This window comes from Crocodylus porosus, unplaced genomic scaffold, assembly GCF_001723895.1.
Source record: "Crocodylus porosus isolate Cpor-Errol unplaced genomic scaffold, CroPor_comp1, whole genome shotgun sequence".
In the NCBI taxonomy this organism is placed as follows: Eukaryota; Metazoa; Chordata; order Crocodylia; family Crocodylidae; genus Crocodylus; species Crocodylus porosus.
In genome coordinates this window covers 5557542-5579750 of record NW_017728950.1, presented here as the reverse complement: position 1 = coordinate 5579750, position 22209 = coordinate 5557542, and the positions used below count along the sequence as shown (strand labels likewise).

Sequence of the window (22209 nt, the reverse complement as noted above, 5' to 3'; positions counted from 1 at the left end):
CTACTTGAGTACAGCACTTAGCAAATGGGTCCATGTTACAAAAAGTCTTGCATAAAACACATATGGCAACTTCACTGGAGTATCATCATCAAAACAGTTTCATTCTAAGGAATTAGCTCCAAAACCCACTCCAAGCCTGAGTACATCTTCATCCTTGGTTAGTGAATTCAGCCAAGTTACAGCAGATGCCCACTCAGTTTTAGATTTTGGTGAATTAACAAGGCTAGTGAATAGAAACAAAAAGACTACATTACAGTTCTCTATCAGCCTCCCAAGCAAGCTAAAATAAGAAAATAGGGATACGCAATAGGTGTTAAAACAATTGAAGTGCTTATCTACCTAGCTGCTTGGGCTACGTGAAGCTATGGGCGCTGATTTAATTCAGAGGCGATCTGGCTCGATTTGGTGGCTGAACCTCCAAATCCAAATTGAATCAGGGGACCAATAAAAGGTCTGAATAAATTCGAAGCTCTCCAAATCTTCAGAAAAGATTTAGAGAGCTTTGGCGATTCAGGCAGTCCCCACCTGCTGCAGCAGGGAGCTGGAGCCAGACTCCATGCCGATAAGTAGGGGGCAGGGGAGAGGGGCCTAGAGGAAAGGGGAGGGGACCATGGGGGACCGCTGCCAAGCCCCATCCCCTGCCTGCTCCCTCAGCCCCCCTCCATGGCTGCCCCACCCACCCCAGCTCCCAGTGTTTTAAAAAAAGCCCCCACTCACCAGGTGCTGCCAGGTAGGGGGCGATCCCTGTTGTCTCCCACTGCATCCCACTGCATGGGGGGCTCTGCTATGAGTCCCCTGGGCCGTCCCCACTTCCTCAGTCTCCCCCCACCCCAGCTCCGGCCCTTTTAAGAAAAAAAAAACACAAGAAATCCCCTAGACTCACCAGTGCCTGCAGCAGCCATGGGGGGCTCATGGAAGAGCCCCCCTACCATGCAGTGTGGGACATTGGGGGGGGCAGCAGGAAATGGTGAGTCCAGGTGTTTTTTGGGTTTTTTTTTCTTAAAGAGCTGGAGCTGGTGTGGGTGGGGCAGCCATGGGAAGGGGCTGGGTCAGGGGGCTCATGCAGAGCCTCCACACAGTGCAGGGCAGTGGGGATCACCCCCCACACCCGGTGAGTCAGAGCTGGGACAGGCGGGGGATGGGCCTGCATAATTCAGCCAAATCAATTCAGGACAGCTATTTGAATCACCGAATCAAATCACTACCCCCCAAATCTGAATCTGAAGCAAATACTAGCCACTTCACACGTGCCTACTAGCTGCACTCGTTTAACTTTTCAATTGGCATAGAAGGTCGTGTTAGGCTCTTATTCAATTTAAGAATGACTTCTTTTAGTTTACATTGGGTGTGTTTACATGAGAAGCTATGGCGATGTAGCAACCACTGGCATCTACACATGACCAGCAGCTACATTACCATATTGAGATATTCCCCCAGTAAAGCATGCCATTATGGCAAAGTAGCTGCTAAAAATAACTGTGTAGCACGTATGGCGCAGTACAGGCTGTTACTCCAAAAGGACATACTAAGTCATGGCACAGTAACAATTTTGCTGTAGTGACAGGTGTAGACACGCCTATTAAGCAGATGTGGAACAGGGTTAATACAAGTCAAAGCAAGCCACTTGAATAGACTTTTGAAACCATCTAACAAACAGCTCAAATATGGGTGTAGACAAGTCCCAAATACTACTGACGTAGCATTGGATGGTATGAAGACATTTGCTGAAATCCTGCATGAGTGTGGTCTCAGCTGCGTAAAATTAATCACTTGAAAGGTAATGGTAAACCTGCCAAGCAAACTCATAGGAAATTTTGTCTGGAAGAGGCTAGAAATATTTTTTAGAATTAGATTTTAAAAATAAATAATTCCTTAATCCAAACAAGTAGACTGAAGTTAGTAGAATTCAACTAGAAACAAAATGTAAACATTTCACATTCATTAGAAAGGCATTATCAGCTACATCAGAACAGAATCTGAGCTACTAACAGGACATCAGTTGTATGACATTGATTAAGTCTCAGCTCAAGTATATAATATTTAAATTGTTGGCATATTCCAAATTTGTAAGAAAAAAAGGTCATTCAGACGAAAGAAAAATGCTTTAAAATCACAATAGCTTCTGAAGACAGATTAGGAATTGGGAACGCCAATCTGAATAACAATAATACACAGAAAACAACTCTACAAATATAAAATGAAATGTCACTGTGGATTTTTATTTAGTCATCAAAATTAGGAATAGCAGGAAAAGGCATCAACAGGAAGAACAGAGGTAGGAAAGACCCTACCCCTCCATGAAAGACCCTGTGAAGGGAGGTTGAGAGATCTGGCTCTCTTCAGCCTTCACAAGAAACATCTGAGGGGAGACCTTGTAGCCGCCTACAAGTTTATCAAGGGAAGACAACAGGGAATTGGTGATGCGCTATTTACCAGAGCACCCCAGGTAGTAATTAGGAATAATGGGTGCAAACTAATGGAGAGCAGATTTAGGTTACACATTAGGAAGAAATGTTTTACAATAAGGGTGGCCAGAATCTGGAATGGGTTTCCAAGAGAGGTAGTACTATCACCTAACTTGGAGGTCAAGAGAAAGCTTGCTAGTCACCTGGCTGGGGTCATCTGACCTCAGTCCTCTCTCCTGCCAGGGGCAGGGGGTCGGACACAATGATCCATTGTAGTCCCCTCCAACTCTACAATCTATTAAATCTATGAAATGGAAGACTTCCATGGAGGACCACAAAACCACCAATGGAAAAAAAATGAATTAGACTAACTGGCTTGGTTTAAGAACTAAAATTTTGCCTGCTATAACATAGGAAGATGGAAGCAAACCATACTACAGTTTCCTTTACTTCAAGTAATTCTAATTTCCTGTAGACTGATTTGCCATAACCTCTCAAATTATAAAGGCAAAAAGGGAAAACTCAACGCAAAACCGAGCAACTCTAAGTAACAGTAGCTTCGAGTTTCTTTTCGCTTACAAAAAGTTATATAACATTTTGCTTTCAGTGACCTGCACTCAAGACAAATTTCATAGGCAGCAGGGTCTCACCAACCTACAGGGCACTAGGGTCAGAGACTTTACATGCCCTTCAATGGCCAGCTAATACTTTCTAAACTAGGGGTCTGAAGTTGACCGTTCAGGCCCCTAATTAAAAGTGGTCAGAAATGTTGCCCACCAAAAGTGCCAACTGAAGTGCATTAAATCTCCTGTACACATGGGTGGGGGGTAACTTTTTTCATCTGTCTGAAGAGCGACTTAAAATGTACTTTCAAGCACACATTTTAACAAACAAAAAACCTCCCACGTCTTCATACACTGAGAAATTATACTTACCCATCTTTGTAAAGTTATTAGAGCTCTGTGGGTGAAAAGTATCATCACTGAAGCAATCTGAACACTTTTTTTTTTAATGAATAAAATAAAGATCTACCTTTTCATTTGAAATTTGGAACACTGAATCAAAGGAGGCATGGAGCGACACCAACAAAAATGCTTCCAGTGTCCACAGTATCAGAACTACTGTCCTCAAATGACATCTGTAACATGCACTGAAAATATATTAATTTACAGGCTCCTTCACAGGCTTGCATAACTCCCTTAGTTTATTTTTTGCCTTTGATAAAAGTACAATTTAAGCACTATACTTCACTTCATAATCAAATTCCATCCGCTTTAAACGTCATTTTATCAACACTCATACTTACTTGGCAAGAGAGAGAATAAAGACTTGGCTTAACAAGCAAACTTGTTCCAAAAGGGCATAGTATTATGTCAGCATAAATGGCTCATAACATTAAAATAATAAATCCTTTTTAATTATAAAACTGAAGAAACTGCTTCTTCACAATTTTAAAACACATCACTATATTTTGCTCATGAGAACAAAATTTACAGTCATAAGTTGCACATAAAGGGTTTATTTTAAATGTTTTAAGGATAGAGTTACATCATAATTATAAAAATTACTTACAGAATTAAGTAACAGATTTAAAGTGTTTATACTTCTAAATGCAGAGAACAGGGAACTGTCTACATTGTTCAAAATAAAATAAAAATAATGAAACCAAGCTCTAAAGATGAAGTCATTACCTAATCTTAAAATGTGAACACGAAGACCTTTGAACTATACACATACCAAGAACCATCCAAATTGCACTAATGATGTAAAATACAAAAAGCACAGCATTTTCAAGGAACCAGAAACTGTTTCTGCCATAATTCTTTTTCCCTGAAATGATTGTAATTGCTTCTGTCTTCAGATAAAACCTTCATTTTTAAATTAATCCATTTAAGAAGGCTTTTATACATTGCAATAAAAAGGGTTTTCCCTAATGTAGTTAGGTCTGTATACATCCTACTCCAACTAAATTTAGGGTTTGGCACTCAAAAGAAAAAGTAAAAAATGTAGTGTTTCAGATTCAGCTATGATTTTTACTCCTGAACAGAATACATGGTCCCTTCAAATGCTGTATGACACGTACAACTGGAAAATTACCTTCCGTTGGCACTATGCTCGCCTCACCGGTGCATTTAATCCTACTAACAACCATTAAAACAGCACAATAAGCAAATTCACAAAAAACTGAACACAAAATAAAAACAAAACAAAAACAAAAACCTAAACATTTTAACATGCAACTTTAGTTTGTTACATTGAACGTTCTACCTTCTAAGCATGCAAAAAAGGATGGTCTGCATTTAAGATTTTTTTTTCCTTTTAAAAGTTTTACATGGCAGCCTGACATCACACACACACACACACACAATATACAACAATACTACAGCAGGTAAATGAGAAAGGCCAATAACTTTTATACACAGATCCATGGCTTGTGTCATCACAAGCCCCATGATAATTTTGGAAAGTAATGTTGAACCCCTAGAACAAGGAACCAACATTTAGTTACCAGGGTAACGCAAGCACTGCATGCAGATCTGAAACATGAGCCTAAAACAAAGCCCAAAGCAGATGGGCAGGGAGTGGAATTAGTCTCAAGCCTCAAAAAAGTTGGTTTAAGCTATCAGAAAAGGAAAATGAAAAAGGAAGAAAGAAAAAAAAAAGCAACAGACACAATAGGGACACTTAAGAAAACAACCATAAAATTTACATATTCTTGATTATATTTGAATTGGCAGAATACGTGGTGTATTAAAGTGGCTTGCAGAAAACCCATAAATGCAAGCCTATAATGTTAAAAATGTTTCAGTAGACCTAAACCTTGAATATTTCAAAACAAACCTTGTATTCCTCAGATGTATAGCCCAAAACCAATTGTACTACGTTATTCATGTATCCCGTGTTTAATCAATACACTCACTCATTCTTGTGCCACAAATATCAACTTGGGCTCATGGAGCCAGGCTCAGCTTTGAGATTTACATGCAGGACTCTTAAGAGTCAATAGAAAACACATAACAGATCTGCAGGATGAAAAAACACTGTGTTGCAAATCTGCTCACTTTGTTCAAAACACAAGGAACATTTACGACTCAGGTACTTAGTGCTTAAGAACTGCATTGAGAAGCTATTCACTGAAAGACAATAGCCTGCCTTTGGTTGCCCATGATGAAATACTGGACATAATGCAATAGTAGCAATGGACAAAGAATTAAGGTATTGTATTTATATAATGAGTATTTATTACCATTCAAACAGCATAATGAGGCACAAGCCTTAAGGCTAAAATATGAAATTAGGCAAAAAATGGATAGAAAGGGACTTAAATCAGTGAGTCTTCAGTATCAACACCACCCAAAGTAGAGGTCACTGGGCCTCTGAGAGCTCTGATAAACAGCACCTCTTTTTCTAGCCTTCCACTAACTGTGTAAGGTTGGATATCTGGGTATTCTTTCCCTCAACAGTGATAACTAGCTTCATATATCATATTTCCATTAAACAGTGCTTTTACACTTGCAAAGCTCTGCCTTAATGTGACATGACAATTTTGTTGCTATGCTTACCATTTCTGCAATTCTGATTACTTTTAAAAAGCTGCCACATTTAAAACTACCTTGGTTTATAACTATCTTGCAAGATTAAAACTGTGAAAGGATTCTGCTGCTGTGGGTTGCTATTTACATCCACAATCTAATGCAGATGACCGAACCACTGAGACTGCCTATAGCTTTCATTAGATATTACACCACTGGCATGCAGAACTCTAGTGTTCATTGAATGAAATTCACGTTAACAGCATACCTCAAAGCAAGTACAACGTATACCACAAAAGGCGACAACAGGTTTAAGCTGTAGATTTGTCCGGACACTCCTTATGTGGAAAAGCCAGAAAGAAGAGATCGGGCCTTCTTGGACCAAAAAAGGAAAAGAAAAGAAAAGAAAAATAAAGGGAATGCAGCAGACTGAGCAGAAGGCAACAAATGCTTCTCCTTCGCTAAAATAAAAGTCTTGGCACCAAGCACTTGGGTTTTGCTAAGTGTTTATAACAAAATATAACATTTAGAATAGAAGGCAGCCTTGTTATGGATATTTTTACTGGTTCTACCACTTGTAACCTGCATTTTCTAATTATCTGTTCATACAGATTAATTATACCCTTTCATAGTTTAAAGCCTTTTCTCTGAAAGGTGCATAAATCATACACCATCTTCTGACTAAGATGCACAAATAATTCTAAGCATTGCTATTTCTTAAACAGCTAGTTTGAAGTAGCGTAGAAACACAGTAGATTGGTGTTACTTGGGTTAGGTACTCCTTAACACTGCACAAGCCATTTAAACCTTTCAAAACCACCTCTATCCCAACCCTGAAAACAAGGACTGCCGGTAGCCAAGAAATTAAATTTAATGTTACATAAGAAGGCAATATCAAAAATATCAAACTACACTTGCATGTGGCAGTTGAACAGGTGAGTGCAAGGTTGAAGAAAAGTTAAAATCTATGAAAAATTTAGATTAATGATTACAATACTAGATCAACTTTACACAGCTTGAATTTGCCGCTGTTCTTTACTGTACTCCCTCCCCCCAAAATATATTGACTTCCTTCAAGAAAAGGAGTTCCCTTACACAAAATGTGTCACGTTCACATAAATGTTTGTATTATTCAGAACAAAACAGTTTTGCTGGCAGAGATTGTGGGTTCGCAGGGACATTTAAGCTTTCATTAAACTGGAAAGCAGTCAAGTCTTTTTGTGTCTACAAATTTTACATTTAATAGTTCCACAAATTTGGCAAAAGTTCACGATGACGTCTAAGATGTCTTCACCAAATCGTAGACATAAATATGGAAATCATCATCAAACTTGATGAAATAGACAGAGGGTTTGGCTTCAACTTGATGAATGACCATGCCAGTCCTTTTTGAGCCATCTTCTTTGGCATATTCCACTTGTTTGCCTACCAGGCTGTCCACAACTTCACCTGGCTCCCGTTCTGCTGGAGGCGAATCATCTATAAAAGCATAAACACAAGATACACTTTGTTAGGAGGTTATGGACTTTTATTTCCAGGGGACATTTGCCAAGGTTACTTTAGAACAAAGGCTGGTAACCCCTGGAGCCATTTTATCTGGCTTGTGGTGGCAAGTAGTTTTGCTCATGCAACGATCAGAAGCAGTGATGGTAGCACTGTGGGTGGGAGCAGTGACAGCTGCTGCAGGCTGAGCTGGAAGTATCCTATGCTCTGAACTAAATTTATTAAATCTCCCACCCTCACCCCCCCAGCTCTGAAGCATTGTCCACCCCTGCCTTGAAATATGTGAAAATATGAGAAATGAGTTGGGGGTTGGAGGACAGATTTACACATTTCAAAGAATATTCTAAAAGATATATTTTGTTCAGACAAATACAGTTCAGCGTTATACTTTTAAAAGTATGATCACAGGGAGGCAAGAGGGGATGTGGTTAGATAACATTTTACTTTCATAAAATTCCAGTTGCAATCTTATGCTATACCTATACTCCCAGATACACTGAATATATTGGCTCTTACTTTATTGCATACACATACAAGATTATAACAAATGAATGACACTTCTGAAAAGTGGCTTCAAATGATCTGAACCAACATTTGTAGGATATACACATGGACTGATATTCTACTTATCCACACACTGCCCACTGGAGGCCATGATAATGAATTCTAATGGATATGAATGTCTGAACCAGAGGTTACAGAGGGGTTTCCCTGTCCAAAGTTTTTCAACTTCTCTCTCTAGTTCAATAACGTAGTAAAAGAAATTCAAACAACTGGGAAACGAGAATGGAAATGTAAAGATGTCACAACACTGTACTAATTTAAAAATTGCCTCCACAGCATTTCATCCAAATTTGAGGTATTTAACTGGGTTTCACTACATGGGGGGAGGGAGGGAAGGAGAGAAGTCATATTTTAGATCTTGAAACCTAAGCTGCCTAAATTTACACCAATGAGTGAAAAAGTTTGTACACAGAATCCAATCCCTACTGAAAGTCTTAATACAAGGTTTTTCTTTTTAGACGCATTCCCCAGAGCTACCAGCAACCTAAGTTATTTTCTGTCAGACATTGTCCTAGAAGTTTAGAAACCTCATATTTATGGAAATAACATTCTCTGCTACAGGAAGCAAATTTAAAAACAGGCAAAGCCAAATTCAGAAGGAATTCATGGCAAAAGTTTAGCATCAGAACACAAAACAATCCCTTCTTCCTTGTACGATACAATAAGAGAAAGGTTCTATGTAGGGATGTACTCAAATTGCAGAGCTTGGGGCCAAATTTCACATGGCCCTGGGCTCCCATTTTGAAGACAGATTATATCCGATTCCCCAATGCCTCCGATTGGCCGGGCCAGCTGGCAGACGCATGGGCTGACAGCCTGGACTGGCCTGGCCCCACTCCCCACCTATGCCTGACCTGGCTCTGCTCCTCCCAGCCCCTTCCCACTTCTTGGCCAGGCCACACTCCCCCACCGGCTTGGCCTAGTTCTGCACTTGACTCATGCCCACTCCCCTTGCCAGGGATGGCAACGCTGCCTCCCTGCCCCAGCTCTCCTGCCCACAGACCAGCCCCTCTCCCCCCACCACAGCATGAGGGGCAGCCCTGGGGGAAAGTGGAACTGAGAAACCTTTTAATTTTACACAGAACCCTGCTTTTCACAGGTTTTTTTTATGGATCTCTCCAACGTTCATGGAAAATGCCTGATTTCACATTTTCTGTGAAAATATCAAAATCGGTACATCCCTAGTTATATGGGAAAACCTAGAATGCAATTAATCTCTTTGTAGATGTAAGAGAAAAAGAAAAAGGCAGTTTTTCTAAGGACACACGATAACATGGCTCTTAAGAGCACACACAGAAAAATCTCATCAATTTTAAAAATTAAAAACGTTGAGGTAAATACCACATCAGGATTGAAAACTGCATCCCTAACATCTTTGGATCACTGACTTCTGTGTTTTAGAACACCATTCAGAATGGGTCCCACAACTTAAGACGAATACCTGTTCCTCGTATAGCATCTGTAAACACAGCAATAAAAGAGTAGACTTTGCACGACCTGATCTGCTTGGGCCCCATACTGGAGCTGGTTGGAGGAGGATGTGGGGACCCTCCCCCACCCCAGGATCAGGGCAGTGGATCCCCCGCAAGACCTGGTCTGTCCTGGCCCCGTACCGAAGCTGGCTCAAGGAGGATGTGGGGACCCTCCTACACCCCAGGATTGGGGCGGTGGCTCCCTGCATAAGCCAATATGCCACTGGCCCCACGCAGCAGCACCCGGCTCCTGTCAGCGGGCAGGCAGATTGGGAGCTCGCTGGCACCCCCAGGAGGGCTGTGCCGGAGTCCTTCTGGGAGCACAAGCCCCCGATCTGCCTGCCAGGTGACAGGAGCTGGGTGCTACCCCCTGGATATTCTCAGTGCTGGATGCGGGTTGTGCCCAGCACCAGTCTGTCATCTAGCAGGCAGATTGGGGGCCCACACCCCTGAGAGGAGTCTGGCACAACCGCCGCAGCCCTCCTGGGGGTGCAGGTGAGCCCCTGATCTGCCTGCCTGCTGCAGGTTATGTCTCCCCATAATAACCTATGGGCAAAACATCGAAACCCCGTTGATACAGTAAAATAGTTTCGACAAAATGAAACCAAACAGTAGTTTTGAAACTCAAAACAAAAGGCTGTTCTGTCTAATCATCAAAATGGAAGCTGAATCAGAAGGGTGCTGTTTCACACAGGCCTAATGCAAATCTTGTCCCTTGTCTATCTGATGTAAGGAATAGCTGGTGGGGGTGGTGGAAATTTTAGTCCCATGACAAGCTATATCCTATTCTTGAACAGAAAGGAGGATGGAAACATTAAGTCATTTTGGCAGAAATGAGTTAAAACAAATCTTTCATCTGATTTGTTGAAGGCCTGATCTGCTGATGGCTTTTTGCCATCTATGATTCACATTGCTTTAAAAAAGTTTTACTCTGCCAGAGAGTTGGGTGAATCTGAACAAAGAGCCAGTTTCACACCACACAGGCTGCCGTCACTTCCTTGTTCATTCAGATATTTTTTTAAGATCTTAAAACAGTGCCACATAGCCCTAAATCTGAAGAGAGATGGATTTCAGAAGACAAGGAACAATTTACAGCTTTAACATGTATGTAGAACCTCATCTGCCAATCCAACGAGAAACGCGTTCTAAAGCCAAATCATCCATTACATACAATCAAGCTAGGCAGAAGTAGTGAAACAGGTGCCACTTTTTACAAAACAAGTTTGCCCTTTAAAAAAAAAAAAGTAAACTCAACTCTCCAGTCCTGAAAGAGTCTGCGGATATCTGGAGAACCAGTGAATGAAACAGGGTCAGCTGAGGATGGGAGGTGTATCAAGGGAAAATGATTTGTATTCAGAGTACTTAAAGAACTGTGTTCCCCCCAACACTTGCCCAGTCAATACAAATTTAAGAGGCTTGGGAGAAACAAATGTTTTAAACTATCACTTCTCTTTTCAGTTAAAAGTTGAAAAATCTTTCAGTGTTTATCTGATGCTCCTTCCGCATACCTAATCTACTATAACTGGCCTTTCTATACCCCGCCAAACCCCAAAATAAACCAGACTGTCAGTGCTTTAGGTTACTTACTCTTCTTATAACAGCTGTGTAATTTGCTGTACAACTAAAGATTATAGCATATTTGCTATATAGTTGTATATTATCAACTAATTCATTTTTTAAAAAATGCTTAGTCCTATAAACAAGCAGGGAAGCTGCTCTGATGTGCTGTAATTCCAGCATGTAGGAAAGGACTTGATTAATCAAGTCTGCTGAAGCGTGGTAATTACCACACTCTAGCAGCCTCCTGCATCTCGTGGATCAGTGTCCCCGTGCTTCAAAATGGCAGTGGGGGCACTTTATCTAAAGCTTGTTTGATGAGCCATCTGCTGCCATTTTGAAGTGCTGATACCCCAGATGCTCTGGGCACTTTAATAAGAGCCACTCTGGGCTCTTGGAGCCACTCTAGTGGTCCCTCCACCCCCCTGGAGCATGTGTATAAACACATGGTTCCAAAGAGTGCCTTCAAAAACTGAAGAAGCACCTTCCGCTAAAATAAGCCTTCCAAAACTGGGGTGCATATGTTAAGGAGAGAATCAGATTCTTCTGCCCAAAATAAAAGTATAGACACTAGAAAGGCTGCTGCTTCTTTTCCTTCTTTTCCTACCAGCAGCTGCGTGGAAGAGTCCAGCAGAGACAGCCTGGGGAAGGGAAAGAGGTTGCAGTGGTGCAGCCTTATGTTACTTTGGTTCCTCCTTCACCCAAAACTAAAAGCAACAGCAGTGGCATTCTATTCAGGCAGTGCTGAGAAAGTCAGTTATATTCACGGCTCATAAAATCAACTAGATTCATAACTGCTCTTCACTCCAAAGGTGTTAACTAGCCTTTCTCCTTTTAATGGTCTTGACGTAGCACACTAATCAAGCTATCCTTTCTCTGGCAATTCTGAAATCTATTAAGTGTTCCTGGTTTTTCTTTTCCTATTTCATAGCACTGCTAACTGGTTTTAGCTCTTTTCAAAATCCTAGATCTGCCCATGAAGTCCATTCTTCAGATACAGTTTCAGTCTTTGGCTGAGCAGAAATTCAGCTTTGAAAAAAAGTTAAAACAATACTTTTTGCCTGACAGGAAAAGGAGGGTGAGTGAGCAGATTAGGCTCTGCTCTACTGTTTGGGGCTGGAAAACATTCTTCATCCTTCTCCAAAACAGGGTTAATTTCTTGCACACTATACATTTCAAAATAAGATGATATAGTATCTATACTACTCTCTCTAACTCCTGGCAGAGAAAAGGCTAGACCAGTGGTGCCCAACGTATTTCTTCCTTCGGCCAGATGGATGGTGCTCAGTCAGTCAGATCCTGCCAGTGGGCTCAATCCAGTGCACAGGGTGAAAAGGCACGGCCCAATTCAGCTGGGGGGCGGAGGGGAGAGAGGAGGGAAGAAGCTGGGCCCTTCAGGGGAAGGGGGCGTGGCCGGACCCCAATACAGCTGTGTGAGAGAAAGGGGGCATGACTTGGCCCCAGTTTGGCTTTGCAGAGCATAAGGTAGCAGGGGAGGGGTGGCAGCATAACTTGCTGCTGCTCCCCCACCACCAAATTTCCAAACCTGTGGGGAACCCCACAGATTGGAGGTTGAGCACCCCTGGGTTAAGCAACAGATTTGTATGAGATGGTTTGGATAGGGATAATCCTGCCACAAGAAAGGGGTTGGACTAGATGACCTTTGGGGGTTCCTTCCACTGGTACTCCTCTAGGATTCTAAGGAAAAAGATAAAACCTCTGTAGGAACAAAAGCTTCAACTACCTCCCAGTTAAAAAATATCCAAAAGCACCCCTCCTACCTCCATTTCTGGTTATCATGACTTGCCATATCACCCCCCCACCCCACACACACACACACATCATCATCAAATTTCAGACTCCAACTGAATAAATTTCTATAATGGTTGACAGGAATGCCAATATCGGCAGCACCGAATTCTCCTTAACTTATTCTAAGCATACCAACTTGCAAACAAACTGGTAGTTCCAAACTACAGTTAAATAAAGGGCTGAATTTAATATAATTTAATATAGCCAAAAGCCTTTACAGCATTTATATTATTTTTTCTTTGTGTGTTACATGTGTGAACACAGTGCTCATGTGTACACGCATACACACACACACACACACACACACAAAACCCTTCACTCCCCTTTACTTGATAGTTTCCATCTTTGCAGGATAGCAGAAACTGGAAAAAAAATCTAAACTTGGCTCAACAGATTCAAATGTAATTATAACAAAAAAAAATTGAGGGCTAGCTCTTAAAATTCTGTAGGACCTGGGATAATCACAAGGGGAAATAATGGCTTATTTTGGCAGCAGTGATTTTAGATATTGCAAAATGTGTCTCAATTATTATATAGGCCTGGTTTGGAAGTCTGGAATATTAAAGGACAAGAGAGTTTTGTGTGTATTTATTCACTGTGTAACTAACTTTCTACATTGCTTTATTGTACATATATTTACTTTTTTCTTCGTCCTTCACACACTTGCAGTCTGCTGCATTTAGCAAAATGCCAAGATAATAAAAAGTTTAGATTTTTTTTTCTTTTTTCAATTCAAAATCATGTCATGATTAAAAAATACATAAAAGAGGATGGCTATAAACAATGCAGGAGTGGACAAGGGCAGTATAAAACATTAACATTATAAACTGATCCTCACTTCAAACTAATTTTCATTTAGAAGTCATCTTTAAAAATTACAGATAAGCATCTTCTTAAGATTTCTGAGTTTGTAAAGTGCTTCATTTAATAAATTAACACTAAGCCAAAAATCTAATTTAGAGGCATCTGTTATTATATAGTTAATATAACAAAACGTATTAACCTACTTACTGGAATCAGGCATAATGCGGAGGTCACCTTCTTTATAGTCATCTAACAGCTGATACATGTACAAGACAGGATCCTTCTCGTAGGTAATATAAAACCATGTGTTCATTATAGGAGCTCGAGCCAAGACCATCCCCCTCCACTCATCTTTTGAGCCGTCCTCTGTTTCAAACATATGTTCCACAGCTTTGCCAATCATTGTGTCTGCTAGGTGAGCATCACTGATTCGAGATGAAGCTGAAAAATGTACATAATATTTAATAAATTCAGGTTTACTCAGAAACCTGGATACTACATATCTTACAGAAAGCATATTAGCTGCTTTATCCACATGGGTTTATTCACGAAACAATTACTTGCTTCGTGCAACTCAGGGCTGTTCAAGGGGCCACGGTGCACGCACTGAGCTGCCTGCCTCATTGGCCTCAGCAGTGTGAGTCAGTAACTGTCTGGAACATAAGCTGCGTGGGCACCCCCCATTGCACTGCATGCACAAGTACCCCAGCCACAGTTCACTGGATTCAGGCTCCCCTGCTGTATCATGCTGCATGAGCACACCAGGACACCCACTAAGGTCCCCACCTCAAGAGGTGGAAACCAGGGGAGGCAGTTAGCCTGGAGCCAGAAGGATGGAGTGGGGGCAGGGGGAGCAGCACCTGAGTGGGAACCTGGGGGCTACAAATTAACCCCTTGGAGGCTGCATGCAGCCTGTGGACAGCCCTGACGGATATCTTTATTCCCTGGGTATAGTCAGGGTAAAAGATGCAAAATTTTAGTCATGATTATTTATTAAAATAATTCAAATCGCCTTTTTCCAAAACAACAACAGCGCTCCTCAAGCTACAGCACAGGGTCATGTTAACAAACAATTCAAAATAGTGAGGAAAACCAATGTCGGGTTATGTAGCACATACCAAACAATTTTAATTTCTCTTAAAATTAATCTTTAGCAAAGGTAAGCAACTGCAAAACACCTTGCAGATTACATTATTAAAGAAGTTTTCACTGGGGAATGCTGCAAATGGTTGATCCAATTTGAGAGTTAGTGGCAACTAGTGCAAATTATGAACACTGAACTTCAGGGTTTCAAAAAACCTGTAGGATGTACCAGTCAGAGTGAGCCGTTAAAACAAACACCTTATTATTGCCTCTGTTGTTTCATAAAAGAACTGTATTTAGTAAGAAAGGCACATCTGAAAGAACTTGATACTAAGTAAAAAACATAGAAGGACCAGAAGATATTCTGTAGAGGGAGAATTCTCATGAGATCTTATGCAAGCATCTTCTTGGGTCAACATATTAGCATTTAAACAGAATATTAGTTTAACTAAGCATTGTATACGCTTATTAAGGATAAATCCTTGAAGGAAGGATGATTAATATTACAGAATATGCAAGCATACTATTTAGAATGGCAGCCAAAGCCATAATATCAGGCAATATGAACAGAGGATCTTAATTACCCACCACAGTGTGATAAAAATGTACTAATTTCATCATTTTTTTTTTACTACAGGCAACCCCCGCTTACTGCTCTTAATTGATTCCTGAAAAACTGAGCATTAAGTAAAACTGAATGTACCTGATGACCCAAGACGGTGACCACAATTACTTCTAATGACCCAAGATGGCAAGCACAAGCACTATAACAAAACTCACTGAGCACTAAGTGAAATCAGGTATCAATTAAAATGAGTATTACAGCGAAATAGCGCTAAGCAAAACAGCATTAAGCAGGGTTGCCTATACTTGAATGTCCACACATTCGGCAGAATGCATTCCACCACATACACAGAAGGAGCATGCAACATAATGCACGTGCATCAGAAAACACTTACCAACTCTGTCTGGAAGGACTTCAAGTGCTGAAACTCTTTCATCTTTGTGCAGTTCTAGTCCATAGACACAATCAAATCCATCATATTTAATAAGGTACAGGGAGGGATTTACAGGAACCTGGTCAAGAACTGTCCCCTTCCACTGTGTTACAGGTCCACTCCCTTCTTTCCATCCATGCTGTATTCTGCAGCCTACAATGTTTCTTCGGGGCTGAGAAATAGGTTTGCTTGGTCCCACATTGTTTCGGTGCTTTCTGCATATAGATAAACATATGTAAGCTACTGAACAGGCAAACATTTCTTCTAATTTTAACTAAAGGTAATTTTTTTTTTTTTTTTAACAGGAAAGTTTCCATATATTTTCAAATGAGTATATTTATGCTTGTTCACTGAGCAGATATTGCATACTTTTTAGTGTATCCCTTATTCTTACTACCACTTGCTAGATTATTATACTGATTATCTAACATTATCTAAAAAACACATTAAGTACAATAGTGAAAAAGAACACTGACGCAGTAATGTGCAGTACTTGAAGAACTGCCAAGTAACTTGAAATAAGCAGATCCATTAAGTAGTATTTGTGAAAACAGTTTTTGACAGAATAGTTTTCCATTGAAAATTGAGGTCTGTCAAATCAACACTTAACAGGGAAATGCCAATTGATTAATTCGGTTGATAGGAGAAAGCTGATACTATATTACTTCTATACTATCACTTTGATTCACTTAGTTTATACTGTTATATTTATTATGATGCCTATATTCAACTTCATATGCATATACCACGTGATGAATGGTTCCCAGTGGATGTTTTGAAGAATTTTTTTTTTGTAATTTTTTTTTGTTCTAATGGAGAATAAAAACATTTCAATATAAGAACTTTTAGGGCAACAAAAATTCTAGTTCCCAATAGTTCGCAAACACCTTATGAAGACTCAAGTCAAGAACTACAGTTGAACTATAAAGTAAAATCATTTTCATGATCACTAATTTCTAATAGTTTAAATTGGTGTTCTTTAACCTGAGATAATTCTGCAGTTTTAGTCCTTCTTGATATCTAAACAACATATGCCAATTTAATGATGGAAAAGTAAAACAACTTACCTGTTAAACACCTTAATTCTGCCTTCAAAACGAAAGTTGTCTGAATTTATTATAGTCACCCCCCAATATCATCTATCAAATTCTGAGATTCATTTGAAAGACACCTCCCTAACTTCCCCTAAAAGAATAGGAAACAGCCAGGATAATGTGATGTTTGCTTGCTGTTCTTGTAGGGTAAATATACTCCTTTATCCTAGTTTCCACTTCTTTTCTGAGGATCGGATAATTTTTTAATGCTACCAGTAAGGAAAGTATAATCTCAGCAGTGCTCTACAAACATTTGATGTCCCAAAAAACCCAGCATGGTTCCTTTTCCGTACAAACACTTCCCGAATCACATGCAACAAGGGAGAACCACAGAAGATACTCTTTCTTGTAGGACTAAATCTGCTTCACTTCTTCCTCAGTGTTTTATGCCTTCTTTATAAAACTTCCCATCAAAAACAAAACTCACTAGCACAAAATATTTCCACTTGTGAATACCTGCAAGTTTTTGTTTAAATAAGTCATGACTAAGAGTTAGGCTTGCTGTTTGTCACTGTGTTAATTCTGCCAAATTTTGATTACTGGCCAATTAAAAAACAAAACAAAACAATTCCCTTATTTTGGTATGCCATGAAAACAAATATGAATCACAATATTGAGCACGTATAGTAAATGCTATACGATTGTCAGTATAACATAGTAATGCTAAAAAGAGATGCACGTACAACTGAATTATTGTATACTCTTTTTATCATACAATAAGCACCTTTGGTAAAATATTCAGAGCTATCAGGTTTAAAACACTTTACTATAAAATATAAGATAATCTATCAAATGCAGAATGACTTTATCATCTGCTGCAACTTTGTCAACCATTTAATCTGGTACAAGAACTCAAATAACATTATTCTTTATTCTTTAGTAACTGAATTTCACAAGAATCAATTTGTGTCATTCTTCAGAAAACAGCAATCCAAATATGCATCAGTAGGAGCGTTGATCAATCTCTCAGAGTAACACAATATGTGGAAGAAACCCAAGAAATGGCCTTAGACTTGGAATGAGATCTGGAAAGCCTGATCATATGTTTCCATCATTCTACAAAGTTGTTGAACAGCACAAATTAAGTCAGATTGAAATAGCTCTCCATCCCCTGGGGTTTCTAGAGCAGGAACTGTCTTTTTTCTATTTGTTCCAGCTTCACATCTGCAATTCTCCTTAAAGAATATTTAATGGGAAATTAAACAGATTGCACCCCACTTATAGATTTCACTTGTCATGATTTTCCCTCTCAATTTTGAATAGGGACTCACATCATAAATGACTGCTAGCATACAAACATATATCAAACAAACTTTCTCCAGGGAAGGAAGGGAAAAGCATGGAATTCATGATTTATTTTTACATGAATTAGGGTTTTAAATAAATTAGGGTTTTTTCTTATTCACTTTTTTCTGACTAGATCAGAACTACTTCAGAAATTTAATTTGGAGGGAATCAGTGAGGCAAAACTGCACTCTTACACGCAAGGAAACAGGCTGATTTTGCATGGAATGAGTTAATTTAAACTGAAGATACCACCCCCCCCTCCATCTTAAGACATTAAGATGAGAAGACTAGTTCTTTCTGAATACAAAAAGGAAGAAAAGAATCTACTAGGACAGGTGTGTAAAGAGAGAATGCCAAGTTTAAGTAAGTTTTAAAGTTTCCTTTTCCCGTGTCCCTAATGCTTCATTATTTAAAAAAAAAAAAAATCTAAATTTCCACCATTTATACCATCTATGCTTTATGTTGTACTCTAAAGTGAACCAATAAATATATTTTGGTTTTACTGCATAACCAATTTTACTTTGATTGCAAGCATTTGATACCTTAACATTTGGTTTGCAAAATGTTCCACACAAAAAAATAGCTCAACTTTTTAAAAATACAAGTGGGGGGGTTAGGGGGAGGGACATCATGCACCTTCAATATTGGACCTGGCCTTTCAAAAAAAATGGCCTTAAGCTTCTGCCTGGTGTATAAAGTGGTGGATAGAGAAAGCAGGACAAAGGTACAATGTAGGAATCAACTAAAACTACCTGTAAATGAAAATTTTTCTCCCCTTAAGAAGACTGTCTCATAATGAACAATATGGCTATTATCTTCTGTCAACTTCAATTGTTTTATTGCCAAACCGAAGAGCAGCCAAAAGAGAATTGTGCCTTTATAAATATGTGATTAAACAATGGATTTTTACCAGGACTAAACAACATATTCTTATGTATGCCTTCAGGGAGGACAGAAATGACTCAGCAAGTCTTTTATACTAGGATTTTATAATATAGTTTGTGAATATGAAACACATCCCTTATTCACCTTAATAGTTGGTTTCATATGGAATATACAAAGCTCATTCAGATATCATGTATCTTTATAACATTCTATGGCTCAGAGTTGCCCCTCAGCAGTGTTTTATTTTCCCAGTTTTTGCAAGATAATTTGTATTTCAGAAAACTTGAGACAGAACATAAGAGATTTTCTTTTTAATCGTTTGCCTTTTAAGATCTCAACATGCTCACTTGCATGAGCTTTATCATAACTGCTGTAACATCCCATGTGTCCATGTTACCATTATAGATTTTAAACTTCCTGCTTATGCTACGACTTCACATACTGCCTTTTCCCCTTTCTGCACAAATTCATAAAGATGGCCCACTAAATAGCATAACTGCAGATTAAAATAAATTGTACTTTAACTGTACTTGCCACCATACCATGTAAAATGCTACACGAGTTAATTTTTTACAGGGCACCCTCTTTCCTGTATTAAAAACAAAAAAACCCACATTATAAATAACTACTGAAGTGGCACATGCAAAGGGGCTGACAACTGGTCCTTAGGTATCAGAGTGATGGTTGCATTGGAAGAGTCATCATAGATTGAAATCAATGATTCTCAGCCAAGGTACAACGACATCCTAGGGTGCCTTGACATCCTTTCAAGGGTGCCATGGGGTGCCACACAATCATAGAATCTTAGGAGAGCAAACATGATTTAAAAGATGCACCCAGAGATTTCACACAGGAATCCTTAGTGTTTGAAAGAGTCTGACCTTGGGTGGTCCAAGTGCTTTGCAACAGGTGAATTGCTTTACTATTTTTCTTTAGTAAACAAAGAAACAGAGCGAAAACTAGGAGCTGGCATTTTCCAAGGGGTGCCTTGTAACTATCAGAGCATGCCCTGAGTTTAAAAAAGTTGAGAACTACAGCTCCAAATACTGAGTTTGGTACACAGATGACAATATAACTGCAACATGGAATGATGAGAATGCAGGCAAAATACAACGAATCCCAAATGCCTAAATCTTAGTGCCTTCTTTAAAAAGGAAAGGGGGGGGGGGGGGAAGGGGTTGAAGAAAATCAGATTTAAAAAAAATCTAATGGTCACATGTAAACCAAAAGTGACAACTTGTTACTCATTCTTGCTATTCTAAGATACAAAAACAGGTATTTGAAAAATACAGCAAATATGTATTATTTCAAGAGGTACTGTATTTGTCATAGTCCATCATCACTTATAAATGGAAAAGGCTGCCCACTTAGGACTAACAAGCCCATACCCAGTCTAACTACCTTTGTTCTGCTTAGAGACAAAGATCAACTTGTTTCTCACTTTGGTAATAAGAGTTTGTTTTAAAATTCAGTACTTCTTAGAAGTTATATTTCTTCCCAAAGTAGACTGAAACCCCAGAAATATTTACTATTTTATTATTATACTAAAATGTATAATTGTGAGAAAAAAGGATCAAATGACCAGATGTAACAAATTCAAAATCAGTGCTCCACAACATAAGAAAATGGGGCTACACAGGTGCCCTTCCTGTGGTTTCTCATACCAGAATATTTAGATTTCCTAATAAGTATAATCTTAAATGCTGAATTTCTTGGTTTATAAGAAAGGTTACTTAACTTACAGTAAGTGTGGTTTATTGATTTGTTGTATGTGCATGCACTCAAGTTCAAATGTACAAGAACTCAAGCCAAATACTTTTGGTTAGTAGTAATCTATTATTGAGCTGTAGGTGTCCTGCCTCTAATGGAGGGAATAAACAAAAGAAGCTACTCCAACTGACCCCTGCTTCCCTCCACCACTGGAATCCTGGTGATGGGGCATGGAGAATGGGTCATGGAACTGTGCATGTACAAATATCTCAATTTACTATTGGGATAACAGTTTATCCCTGGAGTAACTGTATGCACAAATAGTTGTTGTATACACATCACGTGATTTTCAAGCAGTAAGTACTACTTAGGATGGCAATTCAGTCTCTTTAAATAGTGAATGGACAAGCATTTTTCATCATCTCTGGATACTAAGAAGGAACAAATATGACTGAAGGCCATATTGCTACTCTGCAAAACTCTAACTGTCATTTCTGAAGAATGTTTCCATAAGGTAGACAATTCACTGGTAAAAACTTGCAAAAATGTTTTCCGGAGGTGTCACATCTACAAACGCACAAGTTTTGATATGCATGCAGATCCAGTTTGAAATTCCTTGTGCAGTAACAACTTGCCCTGTTACCCTTTCTACTTAAGCTATAAGTAGTCTTGAAAAAGACGCAAACTGCTTATTCTTGGTTGTGTGTATGTAAATAAAAATAAAGAACACTTGTCAATATATAAGACCACTCTTAATATCCACCATGCACACCCTCCCCATATCCCTGTAGTTATCTGGTTTCAGAAAGAAAATCCACATTTGTATTACATGATTCAGACTGAAATAAGATCCATTACAATAGAAATTTAGGAAAACGCTAATCCTTTTTGTTTTTGAGGTGCACGATACATGGTTCCACTATCGCACTGGCACCGATATAAAGAAAACTGATTGCATCAGAAATCTGCCTGATGTAACCGATAAGCGACCCATGCATGCGTGACACAGCACAGCACGTACATGGTGAGGAACACAACTCTGAAGCTTGAAGAGCTGCATCTAGCTGGTATGTCTGTCTTGGTGCAAGAAGAGGGGGGTGCGAAGGGGCATGGGGGGGCACAGATCAAGGCCCACAAGGTGAGAAAGGGAGTGGGGCTGGGGCTGGGGCAGGTGCTGCACAGATGGGACAGAGCACGGGATGGAGCCACGGCTCATCTGGAGTTGCAGAGCGGGGCAGCTCCTGCCACTGCGTGCACCCTGTGAGGGCACAGTGGGTGTGTGAGGCCCCTGCGGTGAGGGAAGAAGTGGGGTTAGGGCTAAGGCAGGAGCTGAGCCAGGCACTGACCAGGTGGGGCCAGCCAGGGCGAGGACAGAGCCATGGCTTGTTTGGGGGTGGGCAGCTCCTGCAACTTCACACATCCCAGAAGGGCATGGGGGGTGGCGAGTGCCCCCTGGATCTGCGCGGGATGGGGCAGACTGCAGCTGCAGGCTGGGGCTGTGC

The 22209-nt window shown here is 39.8% G+C and overlaps 1 protein-coding gene across 4 annotated transcripts in view; it reads right to left on the bottom strand.

Annotated features, from left to right (window-relative positions):
* Nucleotides 1-3591: 3591 nt before the first annotated feature.
* SPIN1 (spindlin 1) overlaps nt 3592-22209 on the bottom strand; it is an 87295-nt gene continuing 68677 nt past the window's right edge. For all 4 annotated transcript variants that reach the window (XM_019554957.1, XM_019554959.1, XM_019554958.1 and 1 more), the window contains 3 exons: nt 15693-15946; nt 13858-14091; nt 3592-7417 (listed from right to left, as the gene is read on the bottom strand). In XM_019554957.1, the coding sequence (XP_019410502.1) occupies nt 7218-7417; nt 13858-14091; nt 15693-15946 (688 nt within the window). In that variant the 3' untranslated portion in view covers nt 3592-7217. The remainder of the gene's footprint in view (nt 7418-13857; nt 14092-15692; nt 15947-22209) is intronic.